This window comes from Mobula birostris, chromosome 23 (assembly GCF_030028105.1).
Source record: "Mobula birostris isolate sMobBir1 chromosome 23, sMobBir1.hap1, whole genome shotgun sequence".
Lineage (NCBI taxonomy): Eukaryota > Metazoa > Chordata > Chondrichthyes > Myliobatiformes > Myliobatidae > Mobula > Mobula birostris.
In genome coordinates, this window is record NC_092392.1 from 14,804,329 (window position 1) to 14,822,557 (window position 18,229).

Sequence of the window (18,229 nt, forward strand, 5' to 3'; positions counted from 1 at the left end):
TTTGGGCATCATTATGCCAAAAGATTTGGCAAAATTATCAGAATGCAATTATCAGCCTATATATAAAAAAAATTAAGGAAGATATAACAAGATGGAACCTAATTCCTTTTCTTGGTCTCAGTTCAAGGATTGAATCTATTAAAATGAATATACTGCCCAGACTACTATATCTCTTTCAGACCCTACCAATAGAGATTAACCAAAATCAATTCAATGAATGGAACAAGATATATATGGCAAGGTAAAAGGCCTAGGGTTTGTCTCAAAACTTTGCAATTAGCCAAAGAAAAGGGGGGATGGGGCCTACCTTCTATTAGAGATTATTATTTTGCAGCACAGTTGAGAGCCATGATATGCTGGTGCAACCCATCATATGACGCTCAATGAAAAAACATTGAGGAGAGGATACTTTCCATTCCCATGCAGGCAATTTTGGCTGATAACAACCTACAAAGTTACATAAATACTATTGATAACCCATGAGTGAAATGGACTCTTAAAATATGGAAAACTGTTATAAAAGAATACAAACTAGAGAGAGACATTGCAATTCTTAAATGGTGTGCATATGACTCGGATTTTATGCTGAATAAATTGGATGCTAGATTTAAGGACTGGACAGCTAAAGGAATAACAGCTATTTGCAATATAATGAAAGAAGGAACACTGTTCAGTTTTGAAATGCTCAAAGAAAAACAAGACTTTTACCGGTATTTACAGATGCGACAGTATGTTAATAGGACGGTTAAAAATGTAACCAAGGCAAGTACATGTCTGATAGAGCTATTTAGAAAAGCATATAATTCAGACAACGGTAGTAGAATAATTTCAAGCATGTATAAGGGTTTGTCAAATCTTAAAACACATTCAACTTCATACATTAAAACAAAATGGAGGGAGGAAGGAGGGATAATAATATCTGAGGAAGACCGGACAATAATATGGAGGTATCAATGGAAGTGTACCAGTTCACAGAAATGGAGGGAGTTCAGGTGGAAAAACTTGATAAGATATTTTATTACACCCTCTCAGAAATCCCATTATGATAGTAACCCTCCTGTTTGCTGGAGAAATTGTGGAAATCAAAATGCAAACCATTATCATATTTTCTGGGAATGCCTGTTATCAAAGACTATTGAAGCGGGATACATAATGCCCTACAAGACATCCTTAAATGTGAAATACCCTTAGAGAGTAAGACCATGTATTGTGGGTATATACCTCAAGAATGGTTGAAAAGAGATAAATATTTAATGAATATACTGCTGGTGGCTGGTAAAAAGACCCTTACCAGGAAATGGTTATCACAGGAGAGTCCAACTTTAAATGTATGGATGGAAATTACAATGGACATTTACAAAATGGAGAAGATAACAGCATCTGTTAATCATAAGTTGGAGCAATTTGATTCAAACTGGGAAAAATGGTTTAACTACATAACACCTCACAGGCCTGATTTTATTCTCACAAGTCAATGAATATGTTGTAAAAAAAAGAGATCACTCCCTACTCTGTACATAGTTTTCTTCTTTCAATTGTTCTTTCTTTCCTCTCCTTTCTATGTGTATACCTCAGATAAATATTATGTGGAGATTTGTGACAAATATGATTATATGATATATATATGTGCAGTATCTGAAATACATCTTACAGAAATGTTTGTTTGATGAACTTCAATAAAAAAATAAATTACCAAAAAAAGAGAAGGTCATTACCTAGCACAGAGGGATTAGTATTTTAGTCATCAGATGGTAGTCTTGTGACTGGTGTTAGTGGATTTCTCAGAAAAGGAGCCGACTGCTCTGTGAAAAGCTGCCAACACTATGTTTTTGTCAATTTCCAGATTCCTGCTTTTGTCTCCTTTATTTTCAGGATCAGCTGAAGTCATTTGAAATGAACGTCAGCAGGCTGGGCAAGGAGCACATTGAGAAATGCTCATTTTATTTCTAGACACCACACTGAATTGTTCGGGATTTTTTTCAACTGAAGAGTAGTCACTTATTTGTAAAAAAAAGAAAACTTAGCAACCAGTTAATCCACAAGAATCACCACAAACAATAATGTGATTGTAACCAAATAACCTGTTTCTAGTGATATTATTCAGGTATGTATAATGGTAAAGATACCCAGGAGAATTCCCATGCTCTTAATTGCAATATGGCATGGGTTTTTATATGTACATACATTTCCAGAAAGAGAAAATGGGCAAGCCCAGCATTTATTGCCAATGGAAGAGTAAACAGTCGACGTTTTGAGCCTAGACCCTTCTTCTGGACTGGAAAGGAAAGGGAGAAGTCAGAGTCCCTCTTTTCCATAGACGCTGCCTGGCCTGCTGAGTTCCTCCAGCATTTTGTGTGTGTTGCTTTGCATTTCCAGCATTTGCAGATTTTCTCCTGTTTGTGATTTACTGCCCATTCTTAATTTCCTTTGAGAAAGTTTGTCTGGTACAAGATACATCCACAGAGTTGAGATTAGACCCAATGATATTGTCAATGGGTTTAATATCATCATTGGAGCTAACCCCATGCATGTGAGTAGCACAGCCTACAGATTCTCCTCCAAGCCCACACAATAATATGACTTGAAAGATGACAGTCAATTCTCAAGTCGTATCATTGTGTGGCTTGGAGGAGAACCTGTCAGCTGTGCTACTCCTGTGCGCTTACAGACACTGACCTTTTTTTAGAAATAAATATCATGGGTTTGGGACCCCTGACTTTTGTAAGGATGACTTTGCCGCATTGATGTGTGATACGTTTTCGATGGATAGTTAATCAACCACGTTACAATGGATCTGAAGTTGCACATGGGATCACTGGGTGAGGCAAGCTGATTTCCTTCCCACACTTCCCTAAACACTTCAATTTAGTTCTTTATTTTCAGATTATTTGATTAACTGAATTTAAATTCCCCATGATGGATTTTGAACGGTTCTCCAAATCAAATTCTTCGTCCATAATTTAACCATTACACCTCTGTTCCAAATAAGGGAGGAGACAAAGCCGCAACTTAATATCTCATGTGAAAGCTCAGAACCAGTGAGGTGGTGCTCCAGTATTGCGCTGAGCTAGCCCTTTGATATAGCTCAATACTTTAATCTTTCAAAATAGTCTATTATTATTTATAGAAGTGCTAATGGAAAACAATATACGCCTCAGATTTAATATGTCAGTTAAAAGTGCTGCACTGCATCGCAGGTCATTGGAACTTCACTGGAGCATCCGCTTAGCTAATGCACTTAGAACTTAACTTTGTAAACCATCTGCTCATGTCAATGAAAATCAAAAAGAAAGCTGCAGATGTGAGAAATCTGAAATAAAAACAGAAAAATACCAGAAATACTCAGCAGGTCAGGCAGCATCTACGGAAAGAGAAACAGTCGCAGACCTGAAATGTGAGATATGTTTCTATTTCCACAGATGTTACCTGGTGTCCTGAGTGTTTTCAATAGTTTCTCTTTATATATCAGCTTATGTTATGCCTGCAGATGGAAGGTAATATGTATCCAGCATTGGTTTGTACCTTTTGAAAATCAGATCATCATTTTTGCAAATGAAATGGAACATCATTATAATTTGGGTAAATAAAAATACTAATCAGAGGGAAACATCAGTGATTCTGATTTTAAGCAATTAATTCAGGTTTTCTTTTCAGATTTCAGTGGGCTGCAAGACAACAGAAAAAATAATTCAAAACCAGGTCCATGTTCAGTACTCAACTGACTTTGGTGTGAACTGGCGGTACCTGATGCCACAGTGCCTCCCAGCTGACCCACAATGCTCTGGTGACATTACTCAGCCATCAGTGTTCTTCCCTGCCAAGGAATGGAAGAGAGCCATCTACCCACTGCCTGGCAATCTGGTGGGCAAGTGAGTAAGAGAAGCTTTTGGAGTGGGTATTGTGTTGTATTGATCTGCTCACCTCAAACTTATGTTAAAACTTTTTCAGTGTGTAGAAAACAAATTCTGCCCAACTCGAACATCAGATGAGATCTGGTGAGGCAACATATACTACCTCCCAGCAACACACACAAAATGCTGGTGGAACGCAGCAGACCAGGCAGCAAATAGCAGGGCATGTTCTCCCCTTCTCCCCATTTCTCTCCCCTTCACCCCAACATTACTACTTTATCTATCAAAGATTTACTTATTTATTGAAATACAGCATGGATTAGGCTGTTACGGCACTTCGAGCCATGATGCCCAGCAACCCAATGATTTAATTCTAGCCAAATCACGGGAGAATTTACAATGACCAATTACCCTACCGACCCGTACATCTTTGAACTGTGGGAGAAGGGGAACTCACACGGTCACAGGGAGAATGTACAAACTCCTTACAGGCAGCAGTGGGAATTGAACTCGGATCATCTGTACTGTAAAGCGTTGTGCTAACCACTACACTACTGTGCCCCCCTGAATAATCTTCCAATATGAAACAAGCTTTTGAGCATTTTCAAGTGATGCTCTCTCTTCCCTGCACCACCTCCTCGCCAGGCACCCATGTTACTCAATTCTAAAGCAACACTGAGAAGTTTATATACAATGAAAGTAAAAACATCTAGACTGGCATCTTTAGAATTACGTTGCAGGTTAATAAACTCTTTCTGAACTGCCTGACCTGTGGAATATTGCCCACATTTTCCTGTTTGCTCTCAAAAATTTAAACAAAGGACCTTATTCATTTTTCTCTGCATGTGGCTTATTTATTAAAGTAGCATTTTGGTTTTGTTCTTTTACAGGTGAAATTAAAACTAATGTTCCATTTTATTACAGCCCTGTGAGATTCCGATTCTATCAAAAGTATTCGGATATTCAGTGGGCCATTGATAATTTCTATGTGGGGCCTGCCTGTCCAAATAATTGTGGAGGACATGGAGACTGCCTAAACAAACAGTGCTTCTGTGACCCTGGCTTCTCCGGGCCAAATTGCTACTTGAGTCATTCTCTGAAGGTATGACTAGATTATATGAGGTAGCTTATGGAATGTGATCATGGAATACTTATTACAAGTTTCACAAGTCTCTTGAATCCCAGATTGCAGAAGCAGCAAAGTGCAGCTCCAGAACTTGACCTTCAGACTCTGTATTTTATTAATACTGAGTGTTTGGCTCATTCTTAAAGATTGCACTCTGAGTAATATATACACACACACAATCGCTTTTGTCCAGACTAAAAAATAGCATTGAGCAATTATTTCCTTTTGTTTAGCAATGGTCTGTTTCCCCCTAATGCAGATGGATAAAATAACACATCTTTCCTGGATGTTACATTAAACATAGGGGAGCACAGCACAGGGAGGGGCCCTGAACACACTCCCAAATTAAAATAAATCTCCTCTGACTGCACGTGATCCAAATCCCAGCAATCCCTGCATGTTCATGCGTCTGTTTTAAACACCATTATCGTATCTGTTTCTATTATTACCCTGACAACCCATTCCCTTCACCCACCACTCTCAGTGTAAAAAAAGCTTGCTCCGAACATCTCCTTTAAACTCCCCTTCCTTCTCCTTAAATGCATGTCCTCTGATATTTGACGTTCTGCTCTGGGGGAAAAAAGATTTTGACTGTCATAATTTTATGAACCCCTTTGCCTTTTTCACTCCAGAGAAAAATTTGTCCAACCTCTCTTTTTAGATCTTATCCTCTAATCCATTCAGCATCCTGATAACCTTCTACACCCTTTCCAAAGTCCCCACATCCTTCCTGCAATAGGACAGCCAGAATTATACATAATATTCCAAGTGTGACTTAACCAAAGTTTTATATAACTGATTCCTGAATCTTATGCTCAGTGTCAAGACCATTGAAGGCAAGCATACCATATGTCTTCTTAACCACCCTATCTACTTGCATGGCAATTTTCATGAAACTAAACTTTATTTATTTTTATTGAGATACAGCACGGAATAGGCTCTCCCGGTCCTTTGTGCCACGCCACACAGCAATCTCCCGATTTAATCCTAGCCTAATCACAGGACAATTTACAATGACCAATTAACCTACCAACTGGTATATCTTTGGATCCCAAGCACCCTCTATACATTAATCTTTAAGCACAATGTAATGCCCAGATTGGTCCCCTATCTAGATGGTATGATTCTGTGAAGTTTCACTCTGATCTTCCTTTGGTAAAGGGGTGAAAAGTCTAGTCTCCATTCATTGGAGTTTAGGAGACTGAAAAGCAAGCTACTGAAATATAAGATTCTTAGTGGGCCAGAAGGAAACCTCTGAAAGGATGTTTCCCCTCGAGAGAGAACCCAGGACCAGGGGGTGTGGTCTCCAAATAAGGAGGCATTTATTTAAAACTCAAATGTTGAAGAATATCTTCTCTTCAGAAGGTTGAGTTTTTGGGTCAGAATTGCGAGGACAGAGTACTTGGATTTTTTTAAAGGCTTAGTTAGGTAGATTTCCGATCAGTTGGGCAATCAAAGGTTATGGGGAACTGGCAGGAAAGTAGACTTCAGAAACGTTGGATCAGCCTTAAGTTCAAGGGGCTGAATGCCTCCTGTTATTACTTTTTGTACAGTATTGAAATATCCAAACCAGGATGTTTTAAATTTATTTCCTATTTCAGGCATGTTAGCTGTCCTTAGGCAATCAGCATTTGAAGAGTTTGTGGCCCCTGGACTAACCTTCCCACCTCTGATCACTACCCAGTAACTTGTGTTGGGAAGTGTGGGGCAATTGTTAAGAATGGGGTGAGCTGCAGTTATGAAGAATGGTCAGAGTTGAAGCACACAGAGAGCAAATATCAAGAAACAGAAATGCTTTCAAGGCGCATCAGGAGCTGAGCGTGGGGAAGGAATGAAAACATTGCCTCCATTTTGACAATGCAATATGAGAGTGTTTGGTTCGAAAAAAAACTTGCAGTACTACTGGAACTTCCATGTTCCCTTCAAGACATCCACAATGAAATAAATTTAGTGTGACAGCTACAGTGAAACAGGCAGACAATTTACTTAGTTAACACCAGCAAGAAGCAACCCAGTCAGCTTCTCACCATGATACACCTAAATGTAGGTCTGTGAAACACGCTTGTAATAAAATCAGTCCACTAACAATATATAATGTTACATTTGGCCATATTTTTGGATGGCAACATTTGAGGAATGGGACAAACCTGCCAATTGGTGGAGGGTTAGTAAAAAAGAGAACTTGGAGCTCCAGAATTCTCCAATTCAACTGGAACTTTTGTCTCCTCTTCCACAGCAGGTCACGTCACTCAACATAATAGTGTTTTGTAACCTGAAGGTTAGAGAACTGGAAATGGTATGAGCATGTGTTAACCATTTGGATATTAGCCCCCAGATGAAAACTGATATATTGTGTTGGTCCTTCAAATCAAGTAAATGCTACATTTTTATGTGTTACAGACTTCATTGAAAGAACGTTTTGAGGTTGATGATATGACGTCCGACACATGGATTTCCCTGGATGGTGGAAAGGCTTGCACAGACTGTGGTGTGCTGGTGGAAGATTTGCCCCTCTATTTCAGTGGAGTAGGCATGAGACAGGCAATAACCCAAGACCTTGATCTCAGGGGTACAAAGTGAGTTTGACACAGTTGTTCATATGTAAAGCTCTCTTGAAGGACACATCAAAACCACATTAATGGGGTTTTTGGTTGTGATTTGATGGTCACCACTTAATAATTTGAATTTGTTACTTCACTAGCAATCTGGCTTAAAGGGGTCAAAAAATTTTTGGTGTGGGAAAATGAGAAATTGAGAAATGTCACCGTAAGTTGTTATAAGGTTAGCAATGAGGCTTCTTATTTGGCAGATTAAAGGGCGCAACGTCTCTACTGGAGCTGTTCCTGGCCACAGCTGATTTCCTTACACTATGTTCGGAGATTATTATTTGGGCAGAAAAATGGTCAAGATTGTAAATCTATGATGAGGAAGTAAACCATCTGATAGTGCAATATCTTGGATATTTAATTGGATAAAGACTTTGCTTTCAAATGAATCTTTCATATCTTCAGGAGAAACTGCAACAAAGTATCACTAGTCTGGCTGTTATTGTATTCTATCTGTTAATATGGTTGTTTGCACTCAAGTGAAAGTAAGAAATATCTACTCTTTAAAGTCAGAGAACCATACAGCACAGAAACAGGCCCTTCGGCCCATCATATTCACAAGTGTGGGCTCTGACAGGGAAGGAGCTTTCATCTACCCACATGAAGACATTGATGTGGCTGAAATGCAGGGATTGGTGAAGCTACAATTCCTTGAAATTCTAGTCTCAATTTCTTCTCTCTAGCAACTTGAACAGCAGGGAAAAAAACAAAAGAGAACTCAGTGGAAAATCCAGAAAGAGAATCCGATTCCCAAGAAAGTCTGCAGACGCTGGAAATCCAAGGGAATCAGATTGTTTCCTAGACAGAATCAGGCAGAACATTAGGCTAGCAGGGAAGTTGGAAGTCTCCAAGATGTTGGGCACTCTTAATCACTACCTTAGTGAACAGGGTGCAGTTAGACCTTTTCAGGATACTTTGACAGATAAAGAGAGTTGGGACAAAGTGTTTTGTGGATGTGTTGGAGAAGTGACTGGTGTAAGAAGATTAAATGTTCCCACTGTGGCTGCAGGTCCATCTTGTCCACTTTACAGATACAGGAGCCTGACAATATAGGCTGTTCAATTCCATTCATTCAGAGAGGTCAAGAACGACAGTTGCAAACAGAGTAGAATTTGAGCTAAGCGGAAAAACCAACATTCGTTAGTTTAGTGGAACAGACAGAATTCCAGACGTGCTAAATCACAAATGGGAAAAAATGAGAGAGCAGTGAAATATTCCAATATTGAACTTCCCGAGGTGTAGCAGCTGAGAGTAAGCAGTGTCTGCCAGTGAGGTAACACTTTAAGCCTCATTGGAAAAGAAAGCAGCAAGAAAGTTCCTTTTCCTAGAAATCATTTCCTAATCAGGAGTAGTGATGACATTTGAGAGGAGTCATGAGATGCTGGAATCAGGAGTGCAAAACCAACGGCTTGAGACAAGAGATGTTTCACAACTGCTTCTAAGTGCCTAATGTATCCTATTTACAAATTAATACCGATTTTTATTTTTGCTAGATTTGTGCAGTATTGGGCCAGGATTGGCAGTGAGAACAACATGACCACGTGTTATCAACCCATCTGTCGGAAGGAGGGGGTTTTGTTGGACTATTCAACCGATGGAGGTGAGGCTTATTCCCTGTCTTGCTAACTGCACACTTATCTGCAATACTTCATCATCTACAAATGAATAATCAATGAGGCTTTCAGAAGGAGAAAGCTTAACTCATCCAAATGAAGACTCAGGAGTCGAACTAGGAGAGAGCAGCAAAGATGATCCAGTCTTGATGAAGGGTCTCAATCCAAATTGTCAACTCCCTAGATACTTCCTGTCCTGCTGAGTTCCTCCAGTATTTTGTGGGTTAACTCAGCCGGAGGTAGCAATTCACCGAAATGCACCACACCTGTAGCATTTCATTGCCATTCTTGGAGTGAGCCCCTTTCTTCTGGGAATTTAGAGGGAGAAAACTCATAAAATTGTGTGGATCATTACTCAAGGAAGAGAAGAACTGAAAGACATGCTGATAGGGGAAGGTGAGGTCAATTGGAAGGAGGCTTGTGTGGCGATGCGGACGGGTACTTTTTCACACAAACCGTAGCAACTAGCTGTCAAAGGAGGTGCTGGAGGCAGGAATTGTAGAGGAGACATGAGACCGCAGATGCTGGAATCAGCACAAAGCAAACTGCTCATTTTAGAGCTCTCAAGACAAGTACTTGAATAAGAAAGCCATGGATGGCTATGGAATTGAACAGGCAAATGGGATTAAGCAGAGATAGATATGGTGGTCAGTGTCTGGAAGAGCCTGTTCCTATGCTGTACAGCTCTCTGACAAATATGGATCTGGTGTTTGACCGGTTGCTAAAATACTGTGTGTAGAAAGTCATCAGTCTTTTTCAGAGAGGAGCATTGATTGAAACCATTGACATGTTGAACTTCATTTAAAAGAAAACCTTTTCAATTTCCTCTCCATTTAAATGCTAAATCTCGTTGCTGGTTCATCCTTCTGATGTGCTGTAGGAATTACCTGGAACCTGCTGCATGAAATGGATTACCAGAAATACATTTCTGTGCGTCAGGATTATGTCCTGCTGCCGGAGGAGGCCCACACCAACACGACCCGCCTGCGGTGGTGGCAACCCTTTTTTGTTCTCAATGGTCTGATGGTGGCGAGCTCAGACCGTGCTCAGTGGGCACTGGACAACGTCCTGGTTGGAGGATCTGAGATCAACCCAAGTCAACTAATGGATTCTTTTGACGATGGTAAGATGGAAACATTAGGCTGGTTAATGGCACTGTTTGATGTCAATAGTTATGAATGGAGGAATTTAATTATGTTATGTTGGATCATCAGAAATGCACAGAAGCTATTTTACAGTGCCCAGTGACCATTATGTATGCAATAGTTTGCCACTAGAATGTCTCAAAGTCCAATTAGGTTCAATGCCTAAGCTGAACTGAAATTGAAGAGTGTGGGTGTCTGCATGGTTATCATTCACTGCTGTAGTTACGTCTGGCACAAACTCAGTACAGGCTTAAACATTATACGACCACAGGAAGGATGTCACTGCCCTCCAACATACATCTTTTGTCCCAGATAAACATTACAAGAAATCTTGCTTCCTGTAAATTTTCAATGTAGTTTTTATGACTGACTTCACGTGTTTTGGGAGCAGCTTTCATTTTCTGTCTTTTCTTTTGCTTATCATATTTGGTTTTTGATACTTTTGATTTCTTTCTACTTAATTTCAATACCTTGTAAGGAGCTTAACTCCACTTTTCCACAAACTAAATCCCAAGTGTTTTAGCATTTCCCTTGGAATTCCTGGGAGCTGGAGAATGAGGAGTCATTTAACAGGATTACACAAAGCAATCTCCACCTACCCTTGTGGTAATCTGGTTTGAGCAGAGGGTGGCCAGTTCAGCTATTTGTTTGTGTACAGTACAGCTATTGGTTTGTGCAACAAATACACACCTTCACTAATCCATCAACTGAAAGACAAGTCAGTACATTATATTATTGTTGTATTAGGCAATAAAATATATCAGTGTATTGAAGTGGAAGCAACATGTTCTTAATGGCAAATGAGTCCAATTTACCAGTCAGCCTGGTGTCCGTAAGATGCCAAGCATCATTATGTGACTAGGTTGTGTTAAAAGTAACAGCGGGATTCATGCCCTTGGGAGATGTGAATGTGGTGAGACTTGCAATTGTATTTTGTTTCATAAATGAGTGCTGTATATTGAGGAATGGATGTAGTGTGCTGCAAAGAAAAAGAAACATATATTTTGTGTGAAGGCTAACAAAAGGTGAGCACAATAAATATAGAACAGATTATAACATTCATTATTGGATCATATATCTAAAGGCACTTTTGATAGGCAGTGTTACATCTCAGTTTCCTTAAAGTGATTATTTTCTGCATCGTCTCTCCTTTAGTGATACTTCTGAGACAACCTTATAATTATTGCTTGGCTCTAATTAAACCCATTGTATCTGCCTTATGTCTTCACCTGAAGCTTGCTTGTCTTTTTTTCTTTGGTATATACATATCAAGCTTTAAAAAAAACAATTCTATCAAGCATAACGGGCCTTCATTATAAATGCTAGACCAATGGACTCTGGTACATAGGAGTGAGCTCCCATAAATATTATTAAATTTAAACAAGAACTGGTATTGAAAAACAACCTGCTTACAGTAAGATTGTAAGACCATAACATGTAACCTTGCCACATTAATCAGACACCATAGTTTCTTAAGAACACAGACTGGCAGTTTCATCACAGGAGACCACTTAAAAGAGTGGCCTTGCAAACTGACAGGCAATCATTTCTTTCAGAATCAGGTTTAATATCACTGATGTGTACCAAGAAATTTAATGCTATTGAAGCCTGTGTAGTGATCCTCTATTCAACAACGTAACCTGCACTGATTCTTCAAACCTGCCATGGAGCGTGGGACATCCTGATTCTGTAACATTGTAACTAGGCAGGGGGAAAATGATAACTAAATGTTCATGTTAATTGGCCCTCATCAATAACATTCATAGAACACAGAACAGGCCCTTCAGCCCATGTTGACCTTTTAACCTGCTCCAAAATCAATCTAATTCCTCCCTCCTAAACAGCCCTCCATTTCTCCTTCAACCGTATTTTTTTTACATTTAAGAGACTTTTAGATAGGCTCATGAATGAAAACAAAATGGAGGGCCATGAGTGAAGGAGTGGGTTAAAGGTCAGCACGACATTGTGGGCCAAAGAGCCTGCACTGTGCTGTACTGTTCCATGAACCTAATTAGGAGTCTTAAATGTCCCTAATGTATCTACATCTGCCATCACCCCGCAGTGTGTTTCACTCTCTGCAACTACCTCCATCATCCCCTTTGTACTTCCCTCCAATCACCCTAAAAGTATGTCCCCTCCTTGCTGCCCTGCATTAAAGGTGCTGGCTGTCCAGTCTATCTATGCCTCTTATCATCTTGCACACCTCTATCAAGTTGCCTCACAATATTCATTATAATACTGTGGAAGTACAATTTCCACATTGAGTGATTTTGTGGTGGACAAAATCAACCAAATGCACCCGGTTTTCCTTTAAATGGTGAGGAGATTTTCCCTGTTCCCATCAGACTAGCTCACGAGAAGATGCTAACAGGCGGCCATGAATAAATATTCACGTGAACTAAGTTGCACCACAGACTTCCTTTGTGCTAGAAAAGTAACTGAGCCTGAGCTTTGCTCTCAAGCTGTAAAATATAGATTGATGGTGTAAGTTCATTCCTGAGGAATGTATTTTTCTCCTACAGAAGGTGTTAACCATGATGGAAACTGGATCTTCTACCCTAACGCAGTCCGTACAGCTGGCTTCTGTGGGAATCCCTCATTCCATCTCTATTGGCCTAATAAAAAGAAAGACAAGACGCACAATTTCTTAGCTTCACGGGAACTTATTGTAGCACCAGGATATATTCTACAATTCAGAGTAAGCTTCTATTTGAGTTATTTAATAATCTCCTCCTCTCCATCCCCTCTCCCCTTCCCCACTCCCTCTCCCCTTCCCCACTCCCTCTCTCCTCTTCCCCCACTCCCTCTCTCCCCTTCCCCACTCCCTCTCCCCTCTTCCCCACTCCCTCTCCCCCTTCCCCCACTCCCTCTCCCCCTTCCCCCACTCCCTCTCTCCCCTTCCCCACTCCCTCTCCCCTTCCCCACTCCCTCTCCCCTTCCCCACTCCCTCTCTCCTCTTCCCCCACTCCCTCTCCCCTCTTCCCCACTCCCTCTCTCCTCTTCCCCACTCCCTCTCTCCTCTTCCCCCACTCCCTCTCCCTCCAGATGTTCACTGGGTGAAATACCCTTGTCTACAAGGTCATGTAATGAGACACTGATCATTTTCAGCCAATCTAACCTTTCCCGTGACACCCGTCTGTCAAGGACTAGAAATCCACTGGATCCTCCACTATTTATGAATGAGCATTAGTTGAGTGTTTACTTGTACAAATGTAGGATGCTTTGTAATTGATGATAGACGAGTTAACTGGGAAGTGATATGAAGGAAATCACCACATGAAGCAAACTGTCTTGTTTGTATAATTTTGAGTTGATTGTCTGCTAGTTTCAGCCAGTGAGCATTTAACCAAGAAATGGCATGAAGCCTGCCTTTGGAGTGACTCCTGCAGATTCCTCGGTAGGAGTGCTGCAGGGCCAACGTGTAAGTGACTACTTGAATAATCGAACAAGGTGTAGCATATATCAGCTATATCAAACTTTGCATAATGTTCAAGGGTAATCACAGTTACAGTGGCTATGTATCATTGCAACTTCACCGAGTTTGCTTCGAAGTTAGTTTTGTGCAGTGAGAAGACTGGAAGTTATTGGGGGCTGGTTAGAGCTGTGACTTTTGAAGGGTCACAATATTGCACTTCAGCACCAGATGGATGCTGATTTAAGGTGACAAGTGAAGAGGGCAGATTGTCTTCAGGACCAGCCACTCTTCATTTGCCACTGTGTCAAAGGCCTGGACCTAAAGTACAGGATTCTGTTGATTTCCTGCTAAAACTATTGAACCATTAAGTAGAAACACTCCAAACTAAAAGTGAACAATTCTCCATGTTACGTTTTCTTCTGTAATTTTGTAACATTCTATTTTGTAATTTATTCATTATTATATTCTCTTTCACTCTCCTTTCTCCTGCTTCATACTTAATATCCCATGTTCTGCAAGGAGTTTCTTCACTACACTGAATTTACTTTGTCCGTGGATCTTTCCCATCCTGTCTCTTTGTACTGAATCTAACACACCCTACTGATTCACTGCAACATCAAAGAGCCACTGTTTTAAAAAAAGGGACAAAGGAATGTGCTGCCTTTTAGCTGGACAATTCATTGGACCTTTGTTGGAGTTTCTCTTCTGTAATGTCTTTCAGATTGTAGTTGGTTGTGAAGCTGATTCCTGTGGGAATTTCCAGCCCGTATTGTTGGAGTATAGTAAGGATCAGAGGTAAGCGGCACCCTATGAACAACAGATGAGTATCTCTGCCATCAGAATGTTATGTGAATTAGCCGCCTGCATGGTAAAAAGTCCCTATTGTACCCTTAACAAAATCTTATACTGTACTGTGATTTTTAGAAATTCCAAATACTTTTTAATTTTATTCTATGGCATAGAATACATTCTGGTATTTGTGTATTTAAGCACATTTTCTTCCATATCTGTACTTTAACCTCTATCTTTATTTTTTATATAATATTTTATTCTCATAATTGTTGAAGGTGGTTGTTTTTAGTTGCATGTTGTGCCAACACACCACAGCAAGTTCCTGATGCAAGTAAATGTATATGGCAAATAAAGCTAAGCCTTGATCCACATTGTGTGGCCACTGTGTGCAGCGCTGGGTTGAGTGGTGCACTCAGTACAGTATATCAATTCACCCTCTGATTCACAAATAAAGGAATTAACCACATCCTTAAACACAAATCTTCCCTTTCTGTGTCATCATTGTTATAGCTTATAAAATTTAGGCAAGGGATTACTAGCCTACAATCTTGATTAATATATTCTATTGCATGAGTGATTTCAATTGTGTTCATCCTCTCACTATAAAAAGCTCAATGTAAATTTATTATCCAAGTCCATATATGTCACCGTATACAACCCTGAGATTCATTTTCTTGCAGGCATACTCAGTAAATTCATAATAGAATAATCACCATAATGGAATTGATGAAAGACCGCAGCTTGGGCATTCAAGCAGTATGCAAAAGATGACAAACTGTACAAATACAAAAAGAAAGAAATAATAATAATAGCAAATAAATAAGCAGGAAATATTGAGACCATGAGATGAAGAGTCCTTGAAATAAGATATATAAGGTGATGAGGGGCATTGATTGTGTGGATAGCCAGAAGCTCTTTCCCCAGGGCTGAAGTGACTAACATGAGAGGGCATAATTTTAAGGGATGTCAGAGGTAAGTTTTTCACACAGAGAGTGGTGGGTGCGTGGAATGCATTATCAGCAAAGGTAGTGGAGGCGAATACAATAGGGTCTTTTAAAAGACCCTTAGATAGGTACATGGAGCTTAGAAGAATAGAGGGCTATGTGGTAGGGAAATTGTAGGCAGCTTCTAGAGTAGGTTCCATGGTCGGCACAACATTGTGGGCCGAAGGGCCTGTAATGTGCTGTAGATTTTCTATGTTCTAAGTGAGTCTATCGATTGTGGAAACATTTCAATGATGGGGCAAGTGAAGTCATCCCTTTTGGTTCGAGAGCCTGATGGTTGAAGGGTAATAACTGTGCCTGAACCTGGTTGATGTCAGTCCTGTGGCTCCTGTACCTTCTTTCTGATGGCAGCAGCAAGAAGAGAGCGTGTCCTGGGGTGGCGGGGGTCCCTGATGGTGGACACTGTTTTCCTGTGACAGTGCTTTGTGTACGGTGTTACCTAATGGTGTGCTGACAACAGTGGGGCCTAGGCAGCCATTACTCTCATGGAGCAGCTGTGGCAAGCTTCATAAACATGTAGTGCCTTAGATAAACCCCAAGTGATTCAGCAGATACTGGAAATCTAGATGCTTTACAGACAATCTCTGAGCGTATTGACAATGGCTGGAGTCACCTGTCTTGTAAAGACACTGCCCAAAGGCAATGGCAAACTCCCCACTGTAGATAAATTTTGCCAAGAACAATCACGGTCAGAGATCATCATCATCAACGTCATACGACACACCTAGTCAAATCTAGACAGCCTCGTGAACTGCCCTGAGGACATAAAGTGTTGGACGGCACAAAACTTCCTACAGCTGAATGGAGGCAAGTCTGAAATTGTCCTATTTAGCCCCCTGACTCCGTTAAAGTGATTACCAACGGTCTTGGTAACCTGTTCACCCATGTCAAAAACCTTGGTGTGATATTTGATTCTGCCTTTAAGTTTGACAACAAGTTAATGCAGTAGTAAAAGCCAGTTTTTTTTTCCAGCTTTGTGCTATTGCCAAAATCAAGTCGTTTCTTTCTTTCAAAGATCTTGAGAAAGTCATCCACACCCTTATATCCTCCCGCTTGGACTACTCCAACTCCCTGTATACTGGGATTAGTCAGTCGTCCCTGTCCCGTCTGCAACTGGTCCAGAACGCTGCAGCCAGGCTCCTGACAGGTGCCTGGAAGAGAGACCATATTGCTTCTATCCTGGCCTCTCTCCACTGGCTACCAGTACAGTTTAGAATTAATTTTAAGGTTCTCCTGTTTGTTTATAAAGCCCTAAATGGGCTGGCCCCCTCCTATATCGCAGACCTTCTGACCCCTTATTCTTCCAGGTCCCTCAGGTTGGCTGACTTGGGGCTCCTGGCTGTCCCACAATCTAAATTTAAGCTCAGGGGTGACTGCGCCTTTGCTGTTGTAGTCCCTAGACTATGGAACAGCATTCCTCTCCCCATCAGATCTCTTGTAAATCCAGGCTCAAAACTTACCTTTATTCATTAACGTTTGAATCTTCCTGATGTGGCTGATTTTTGGCTTGTGCCTAGGCTCATGTGTTGTTTATTTTGTGCCTATATGCTGTGTGCCTTGTTGTTTATATCTGTGTTTCTTGTATTTGTGATTTTAGCTACCTGTTATGGTTTGTACAGCACTTTGGTCAACATGGGTTGTTTTTAAATGTGCTTTATAAATAAATTTGACTTGACTTGACACCACATAATGATGATGACATATATGTCGCCATATAATAAATTAGCTTCACACTTTAGGGAGGATGTGTTATTGACCAGCTGAAAAGCCAAAGCAATGAAAATGCAGACTGACTTCAGACCCTCCTTCGCAGCTTTGGGGAAATTGGTGGGCAGGTGAGATTTAGAAGTTGGGACCTGGCTTGTAAGGCCGCAGTGGGTGTTGGCGATGGAATTGATGTCATTCTGGAATGGAACGGAGGCTGAAGACTGAGGGCTTGCTCAGAATTCCCAATGAATGTTTTATCCTTGGACAATTTGGTCTAATTTTCCCTTCAATTGCACTGGAAAAGATGTAATTTGAAATATGAAGGTATCTAGTTGACTGCAAGTGGGGAAGTAGCTGGACTATTTTCTAGAGTGATATTAAATGACCCTGATGTGATGGTTGTCACATTGTAATTCTGGCCATCAGGCACTTGAAATACAGAGAATTAAGAGATCTAATTTTTAGACATAAAATGAAAATCTAGAATCTCTTTGCAAGTCAGGCAGTATCTGTGGAAACAGTCAATATTTCAGATTTGCAACTTTCAGTAGTACTGTGGTTTAGACATGGAATACGCATTTGGCTTTATTCTGTATCAGTGAATAGTAAGACGCAACAGATGCCAACAGTAAGACGCAACAGATCACAATGATAAGTTTATAACAATACTTTGATAACTCTGAGTCATGCAGATTAATAATTGTTTTGAATCTATGTATCTCCCCAACATCAGAATGGGTGATTCAACACCTTATATTCATCTGGGTGTTTATTCCTGTGCTTATTATTTTTCTACTCAATTTATTCTAGTGAATGGAGAATTGTAGATTAATATGACAATACTTCTATGGCAATTTTTTTCATATTCCAGGTTCCCAGTGAGAAATCACACCCTCAGGGAGTCAAGGATGTAATATTAAAATTCTATCTCCAACTATCACGCATGTCCTTCTGGGAAGGCTGAATAGAA

The 18,229-nt window shown here is 40.3% G+C and overlaps 1 protein-coding gene and 1 long non-coding RNA gene across 4 annotated transcripts in view; one reads left to right on the forward strand and one right to left on the reverse strand.

The window, feature by feature from the left end:
* Positions 1 to 18,229, forward strand: part of LOC140186845 (reelin-like) — a 319,577-nt gene that overhangs the window by 289,074 nt on the left and 12,274 nt on the right. For 2 of the 3 annotated variants that reach the window (XM_072241501.1, XM_072241503.1), the window contains 7 exons: positions 3,655 to 3,869; positions 4,776 to 4,953; positions 7,378 to 7,553; positions 9,077 to 9,183; positions 10,077 to 10,319; positions 12,864 to 13,039; positions 14,478 to 14,551. In XM_072241501.1, coding sequence (XP_072097602.1) covers positions 3,655 to 3,869; positions 4,776 to 4,953; positions 7,378 to 7,553; positions 9,077 to 9,183; positions 10,077 to 10,319; positions 12,864 to 13,039; positions 14,478 to 14,551 — 1,169 coding nt within the window. The remainder of the gene's footprint in view (positions 1 to 3,654; positions 3,870 to 4,775; positions 4,954 to 7,377; positions 7,554 to 9,076; positions 9,184 to 10,076; positions 10,320 to 12,863; positions 13,040 to 14,477; positions 14,552 to 18,229) is intronic. The other variant, XM_072241502.1, reaches the window with a different exon arrangement.
* Positions 1 to 18,229, reverse strand: part of LOC140186847 (uncharacterized) — a 71,856-nt gene that overhangs the window by 1,780 nt on the left and 51,847 nt on the right. The gene's annotated exons all lie outside the window — the stretch shown is intronic.